Here is a 6,937-nt window from a genome sequence, read left to right as displayed (position 1 = left end):
AAGAGCAGAATTTAAATTCATGCCCTCAAAATATGTCTGGCATTTTGACAAATGTCTTTCTTCAGAGGACAATAAATGGTGATTGTAATCAAGACAAGAAGACATGACAAGAGTCAGGATCCATGAGGACATGAATTCATAAAAGGTCCAAAAGGTTTCAACTATATTCCTGGATCTTTCGATTCAGGTCTTTACAAGATTCACTCCACTAACCCTGGAATGTTGATGCCTACTGATAATATTCCAGTTTGGCTTGATCTTCTTAGATTTATTCAGGATTACCATCAGTTGACATCTTGATGAGACAGAATGACTGGGATGGATATCTTTAGTAGGTTTTTATCAGCTCAGTCTAGCAAAGTATTCGCTGTCTCTAGTAGGTAGATTTATGTCATTATCAGCCTGCCCTCATGCGGCCCCTTCATGCATCAACAATGGATCATTTCTACTGCCCCCTGTCAATGTAATCTGGAAAATTTGAAAGACTATTTGCTGTGTAAACTATTATTACATCCTGGATTTTCTACCACAACACAAGTTATTGCTCAGTACATAAAAATGACTGAATTTTGTATGAAAGAAATACAATGAAAATAGTAGGCAATAGGATGCAATAAAAAGAAATGCAATCAGTATTTCCAGTCCTGTACTAATATCTGGTAGTTTCAGGTCATATGACATGGAAGATATTTTTGAATTTATCTGAAATAAAATTAATTTTGCACAAAAAATATTTGTATATAACGTAATATAGGAGTCAAAAATACAATAAAATGAGTTGTGTCTTTTATTTCCAGTTTGGTACTCATATCTGTTACTGATTTGGAGTTTTTAGATGACATGACAAGGAAGGTTTTATAAAAATAAAAGCATGCATGTTACCATATATGAAAAAATAACTTTGCTCTTAAATATTTATGTTAAAAACTTGACAACAAATGAATTGTGCTCTATATTTCTGAAATTGTACAAGTATGAAAAGATTTTTCCATCCATTTTCTTCCGCTTGTTCCTATTAAGGGTCACGGGGGGGCTGGAGCCTATCCCAGCGGCTACGGGCGAGAGGCGGGGTTCACCCTGTACAGGTTGTCAGTCCATCACAGGGCCAACACATATAGACAGACAAACATTCACACTCACAGTCACTTTAGAGTATCAATCAGCCTCATCCCCAATTGCATGTCTTTGGACAGTGGGAAGAAGCCGGAGTACCAGAGAGAACCCATGCAGTTACAGGGAGAACATGCAGACTCCACCCAGAAAGACCCTGCTCCCGAGCCAGGACTCAAACCTGGCACCTTCTTGCTGTGAGGCCACAGTGCTAACCACTGCACCACCGTGCTGCCCAGATTATTTTTCAATTACATAAAATTTAAATTTTACGCTAAAATGTTCATCTAAAATATAAGTGGTAGTTTGTTTCCCATGCATGGTTGATGACAAAGTTTGAAATATGTTTACATTTGAGGATGTGGTGCAAGGAAATGAGGGTCAACAAATGAAAGTGGACTCTGTTCAGTCACTTTTTCAACAACAAACAGACAGTCCTACAGTCGGGGGAACAACAGGGTGCATCATGCTGACTATTCTTTCTACTATCATCCATTTCCTCTTCACCTCTTGCTGCTTACTTCATTTTGCGACCTCAGATGGGAACAGAAACATTCCAGCGATCGCAAAATATTTCAGCACTAAAGGACGTTACGAGGAAGTGAACCCGCATCTCCTTGAGGACATCTTGGCTGTAAACAGATCCATCCTGCAGCTCCCATCCGAGCAATGTCGGGAAATCCATCTTACCGCCATAATAAGACATGGCACAAGATACCCTACGAGTAATAACGTGAAGAAGATGCAGACACTTTACCAGCTGGTGAAAAACAGCGCCTCGGGAAAAGAGAGCTGGCTGCGTGAGATCCAGACCCAGTGGACGATGTGGTACACTGAGGACATGGACGGTAGACTGGTCCAGAAAGGTGTGAATGATCTCAAGAATCTGGCAGTCCGGCTGTCAAAGCTGTTCCCCTCACTGGTCTCAGAGGAGAACCTTCGAAACGGACTCTTCCAGTTCATTAGCAGCTCAAAGCACAGGTGTGTGAACAGCACCCTGTCCTTCAAGGCAGGACTGACAGAGCTGTGGGCCATTGAAGGTAGGATGAAGATGAAGACGCTGATGATGATGCTGTACTGTATGTGTAATATGTATTTCACAACAATCTGCTGCTTTCTTCTGCCCAGACCAGGAGTTTGATCACACAGTGAACGATACCCTGATGAGGTTCTTTGACCAGTGCACCAGATTTCTGCAGGAAGTTGTTTATAACTCATCAGCTGTGGTGGAAGTGGACAAGTTCAAGCAGGGTTCAGAGATGAGGAGGGTCTTGAAGAAGATTGCAGACCATCTAGGAGTCCCACAGAGTCTCATCACTCATGGTCATATCACAGAGCAGCTTTTCTAAATATATACACTACAGTATTTATCCTGTAAAGATGATTTTGTAAAGTAGTTTGCTGTTGGATAGGATAGTGAAGAGTAGGTCTAGTTGTTGTACACTGAGTGGCGCTGTTGTATTATATAGAAAACCTCCACATAATAAATTTGATCATTTTTGACTTTTAATTAGTCAAACGGGTTTAAAATAGCTGGATCACTAAGATAGTTGCAACAGTGGTGCTTTATTTGTAAGATCACTTACTTTTTCAAGCTGTGGTGTTTCTAATAATAGTTCCTGCAGGAGACGTGACGCCACAGCTCCTTCCTAAGGATGTCATTGATTTCTTTTTTGAAGATTTAAGTGGCAGCGGAATCATGATCAAGTAAAGTGAAAGTCTGTTTTTCAGATATGGCCCAAGCAGCATTGGACTTGTGCGCTTATGAGTTTTCCATCAAGGCTGTGAACTCCCCCTGGTGCTCGCTCTTTGACGAGGATGACTCAAAGGTGAGGGCCTCCACTGACTAAAGAATGACACTTTTTAAGCCCCTGGAGGGTTTTTGCAGCTCTCCTTCTTATTGTTTTTTCTTTATGTAGTGTACATTTGTATGTTTATATATGGAAATAAAGAAACAAGCGGTGACTAACGTGGCAGTGCAGGCTTCTCTTCGTTAATCTGTGATGTTTCAGTTATGATGTTGGGGTTGTTGTCCTTCTGCGTAAGGAGACATTTTTCTAAAAGTGCAAAAAACACAAATGTCCTTTCAACTCTGCCACTTTAATGGCTTTAATTTGTGTACTCATCTACTTCAGCTTCACCTACGTTTGCTCAGATTGTGTTTTCTATGGGTTTCAGAATTTATCTTGAACCATGAATTTATCATAGAGGATACACACACACACACACACACACACACACACACACACACACACACACACACACATTTGGAATGACAAGACAGGTATTTGGATCAACCAGGGTCAGAAGAATGTACAGATACTTAACACACAAAACCAAGCAAACCAACAGCTGATTCAAGCTCAGTCAGTGGTACTCAAAACCATCAGCATCAATAGGATGCACAAGGATGAGTATACACTCTTGTTAGCGCTATGTTATACTGATAAATCTCATCCACGTGTAGGCTAACTATGTAGTTTAACAGGTTATGGAGTATGCAAATGACCTGCTGGAATTCTGGAAGAGAGGCTATGGTTATGACATTAACAGCAAGTCGAGCTGCATTCTCTTCCATGACGTGTTTAATCGACTGAACAATGTGGCTCATGAGAACAGGTAAGTGAGAACAAGAAATGAGTACTTCCCAAAACCCTTTGAGGGAAATCAATTTGTCTCTGCTGCTGTCACGGCATACAAACAGTGTTCTTCCTTTTGAAAAGATAAAAAACACAAGCTATTGAATGTTAAGAAATCAAGGATTGGCCTTATACCTGCCACCAAAATATGTTGAAGTTTAAATTTTGTCCTTCACCATGTTGTATGCTACCTTAGGAAGTATTTGTATTCTCTGTAATAAAGTGGTATAATCAGTATGTTAAATTGTCACCCCAACACTGCCTCCATTTCCTTGGCAGATCCGGCCAGCAGGTGAATGAAGCTGTGACAATCCAGATCGGCCACGCAGACACCCTCCTACCCCTGCTGGCCCTCCTGGGCTTCTTCAAGGACAGCGAAGCCCTGACGTCCATCAACTACGCCACACAGACCCAGCGCTCCTTCCGCACCAGCTACATGTTACCCTATGCAGCTAACTTAATCCTGGTGCTGTATGACTGTGGGGAAGGAGACCTGAGACTGCAGACGCTGCTCAATGAGAAGCCCGTGACGTTCCCAGGTTTGACTGACCTGCAACGGGCCACCACGCCACTCTATCAAGATGTCAAGGAGCTCTACAGCGAACTGCTCCAAGGCTGTGACTTTGAGACCGAGTGCCAGCTGTTTAATAATCCTGCTGGAAGAGAGGCAGCTGGGGATGGATAATTAAGTTAATATTGTCTTTAATTTGCAACATGGAATCAATATTAGGCAGAGAATTAGATTAATAGAGAAGTTAATGTGGTCTCACAATGTAAACCATAAGAAATCCAAATACAAACCTCAGTAAAAACAATTCAAAGTCAGTGCTAGCCTCCTCAAAACATAATTCAATGTTGTTTGAAAAACATTAATTTACATCAACAAATATCTATTAAAAACAACATTTCCATACCAAAGACGATATTTCTTTTTTGTTGTCATAGTTGTCCCTAGCAACTGACTTGACTCATTCAAACTGATGTCATCAGTGTCAGCCCAGAAGAACGCCCTGTAAAATGACACCTTTTTTTTAGGTAATTATTGAACCAAACTTCAGCCATTCAAAAACTGAGTGACCATAAAACCTGGTCGTAAAAATGTCACACAAAGGGAATCAGCGCTCCAAGCCAAAGACACACTGGAGGGGAAACTTACCAAGAGACAGGCCCACTAACATGCTTCTGAAGCTTTTAAGGAACACATCTTGAAACTCTAGTATCCAAATGCATTTGTTTCCTTTCATTAAAAGATATGCTCCCCATAAGTGGTTATTATGAGGTTAATATGTGAACTTTTTTAATGATTTGCAAAATAAACTATGAAAATAACTCATAGATATGCAAATGCTTTGAATGATGAGCTGTTCATAGAGGGTGATGGGGCGTAATACACCTCCAGTTGTACTTTAGGTTTTCATCATCTGATATCATCAGTTATTATGCAGCGATACAGCTAGCAAATAAATCAACGACAGCTAGCAGAGGACCTGCTGTTCTAATTAGCTGTATCATTAAAGTAACTGTGAGGATGGACATTGAATCATAATGGCCAGTCAGTGACTGATTTCAAGGATGGTGAACAATGAACTCAAGTTGATGACATGTTGCGCCGTTGTCGTTTTAAGTCAAGACAACGGCGAACTAAATGTTTTTTAGCAAATGCAGTAAAAGGCTCTTCGATTATACTTCATGCCAAATATAGCCAACAAGTCACGATACACTGAATTATCTGAATGTCTGTTCTTGTGTGTTTCCTCCATTGAAAGAATCTTTTTTTTAACCTGAACCGCAATGTTTTCTTAAAGCTAAACTCTTATTTCCATAAATCCTCCAGGGCAAACTTCCAAAAATTCCAATCCAAAAAAAGAACAATTTGCTAATTCCGAGATCGAAAATGCCTTTTGAGATTATGACAAACATTGAAGTAGCACACAGGAAAATAATGTGGTTGTGTATTTGCTCAGTATTTACACATCTTTCAACTTTTCTTCATATTTTTACATTAATATGGACAAAGACTTCCTTCAAACTGATTGTGATGTCACAAAAGCCCACTGGCAGTTATACGCCTCTTGGCCCCAGAAAAAAAAAACATCATAACTACAACAAAACCCTTTAAATCTCACCTTCTCAGATTGCCTCATTAAACAGTCCAAATTTTGAGTGTCCGAATATGTTTGATTGTAAGTTTAACTGCTGAAATAAGATGTCTCCTTCTTCATGAAGTCCATCAATGGTTGGGTTCGGGTTAGGGTTCCACAGAACGCTTATGTCTGCTTTAAATTGGACCAGGATCAGCTTCTAAACTATGAGTGATCAAGGCCGAGCGCCAAACTGTACGTTTGTTAAGTATTGTGGAGTTGTGTCAGTATAACCATGGAGTGATTCACACTCACAAAGTACAGGAACAAACTAACTGCACTCCATCTGACTCCTAATAATGCCAAAGGCTGATAGTTAATTGTTCGCTCATTTGTACATTACTGAGCGTATAGCTGGATTAAAGAAGACGTGGATTACACCAGGTGGACGATGTGCTTGAGAGATCATAACCTGACGTTTTTAACAGTTTAGCTGTTTTTTTAGGTGGGGTTTTTTTTTGCAGTAGGTGACCATAGATCGCCATTGTAATAGTCTTTATTATTTTTGATGAGATAGCACATGCAGAAACAGCGACAATTCAAATCTCCAATACTTCAATTATGCTGTGTGTGAGCACGTATGGTAGTTTGTAGAATGTGATGTTGTGTTTTTTTTTAGACTTGTTAACAAACCTGCACTATTACAATGATACGTAACTATTTACCCGGAGCTGGGAGAAATGACATTTGAATCCCTAAATGTCTTGCACATATGGTGTCTTGATAAATAAAGCTGACTTGAACTGGCTTCAAACTAAATGTGGTTTGCACTTTTTGCCTTCTGGAGTCAAAAAGATTCGGATTTAAAAAAAAAAAAAAACATCCTCTGAAGTTCAGAACATATTATGAGTACTCTAAATAACAACAACTACAACAAAAACACTTTTGCAGTTAAGTAAAACTTTAAAGGCAAATTTCCAATGAGTTTTTTTTTTTGTGCATTCTTCTTGTAGCAAAGTGTTTTATACAATGCCTAAAACAAGCGTGCCAGGAAGAGAGGAACATTTTTTCACTGAAGGGGGATTAATTGGTTATTAATTAGTCATT

General features: G+C 39.7%; 1 protein-coding gene across 1 annotated transcript; it reads left to right on the top strand.

Moving 5' to 3' along the window:
* The first annotated feature begins 1,540 nt into the window (after positions 1–1,540).
* Positions 1,541–6,613, top strand: LOC147247425 (multiple inositol polyphosphate phosphatase 1-like). The gene is made up of 5 exons (XM_086180042.1): positions 1,541–2,150; positions 2,239–2,433; positions 2,842–2,939; positions 3,599–3,729; positions 4,029–6,613. The coding sequence occupies exons 1-5, from the start codon at positions 1,577–1,579 to the stop codon at positions 4,432–4,434; spliced, it is 1,404 nt and encodes a 467-aa protein (XP_086036168.1). The 5' UTR covers positions 1,541–1,576; the 3' UTR covers positions 4,435–6,613.
* Positions 6,614–6,937: the final 324 nt, after the last annotated feature.

Source organism: Aulostomus chinensis, chromosome 16 (genome assembly GCF_037954235.1).
Source record: "Aulostomus chinensis isolate RoL2024-O1b breed Wild chromosome 16, RoL_Achi_v1.0, whole genome shotgun sequence".
Taxonomy (NCBI): Eukaryota; Metazoa; Chordata; class Actinopteri; order Syngnathiformes; family Aulostomidae; genus Aulostomus; species Aulostomus chinensis.
The sequence above is the reverse complement of the archived record's forward strand: the minus strand, read 5'-3'. Positions and strand labels throughout refer to the sequence as shown.

Coding starts and splice junctions, on each gene's coding strand:
- LOC147247425 (XM_086180042.1), top strand. CDS start 1,577: ATGCTGACTATTCTTTCTACTATCATCCATTTCCTCTTCACCTCTTGC. Junction 2,940..3,598: donor TTGACGAGGATGACTCAAAG/GTGAGGGCCTCC, acceptor GTAGTTTAACAG/GTTATGGAGTATGCAAATGA. Junction 3,730..4,028: donor AATGTGGCTCATGAGAACAG/GTAAGTGAGAAC, acceptor TTTCCTTGGCAG/ATCCGGCCAGCAGGTGAATG.